Below are 875 nucleotides of genomic sequence, written 5' to 3'. Positions count from 1 at the left end.
AATCGCCGAAACCGCTGACGAACCCGATGACCTGGGCGTACTCGGGCACGCGCTGGCCCATGGCCGTGTTGAAGGTGAGTGTGATGCTGGAGTTGTTGGACTGGTACACGATGCGGATCGCCTTCTGCGGCAGGAAAGGAGCAAGCTCGGGGTTGAGATTCTGGATGGCGGTGTCGTTCCACATCGTGACGGTGCCGAGGTAGATGCCGGCGATGGTCTCCCAGTCGAGACGCAGCGGCTCACGGGCGATGAGCTCCGGGATGTTGTAGGCGGGCGTGAGGCCAAAGCAATAGCCGGGGATGGCGATGGCATCGCCCAGCTCCTCGAGGTCGCGCGGCAGGAGCGGAGTGCTCGACTGGCCAAAGTCGATGGTGTCCTGCTTGAGGTTGGCCAGGCTCGTGGCCGAGTTGCCGGTGAAGTACTTGAGCTTGAAGCTGCTCGACGGGTAGTAGTAGCCCAGCGTGGGGAAGGGGTTGAACAGGGAACCCATCCCCACGATGTACGAGGTCGTGGTGGCCTGCTCCCCGTTGCAGGTGATGATCGAGAGGCTGTCGAGCACGGTGCGCCGGTACCCGATCGGGATGACCGAGTGCATGAGCGTGTTGGCCTGCGTCGCAGCCTGGTTGTTGAGGATGACCCAGCTCACGAACAGGATGAACTCGTTGATGGCCACGCAGTTGGTGAGATTGCTGGCCTGCGGCATGGTGATGTATGTAATGTAGGAGATGGGCCACGCCGTGGCCGTGGTAGGGTTGATGATGGACATCACGGCCTGCCCGGCGATGAACTGCTCGGTGAAACTGTCCATGGCCAAGAGGATGGAAGCGGGCGATGCCACCACCGCCGTCGTTGAGCCCGCACGGCCCACGCAGCGC

At 62.5% G+C, this 875-nt stretch overlaps 1 protein-coding gene across 1 annotated transcript in view; it reads right to left on the bottom strand.

Annotated features, from left to right (window-relative positions):
• The window catches only part of ACA1_003220 (Serine/threonine kinase), a gene marked incomplete at both ends in the record, with an annotated part of 4,786 nt that overhangs the window by 3,199 nt on the left and 712 nt on the right, over positions 1-875 (bottom strand). Inside the window, one exon of the mRNA XM_004337942.1 lies at positions 24-787. Coding sequence (XP_004337990.1) covers positions 24-787 — 764 coding nt within the window. The remainder of the gene's footprint in view (positions 1-23; positions 788-875) is intronic.

The sequence above is a fragment of the Acanthamoeba castellanii genome, assembly GCF_000313135.1.
Source record: "Acanthamoeba castellanii str. Neff unplaced genomic scaffold scf7180000082964, whole genome shotgun sequence".
Classification (NCBI taxonomy): Eukaryota; Discosea; order Longamoebia; family Acanthamoebidae; genus Acanthamoeba; species Acanthamoeba castellanii.
Note: the sequence above shows the minus strand (reverse complement) of the source record. Positions and strands in the feature narration are given on the sequence as shown.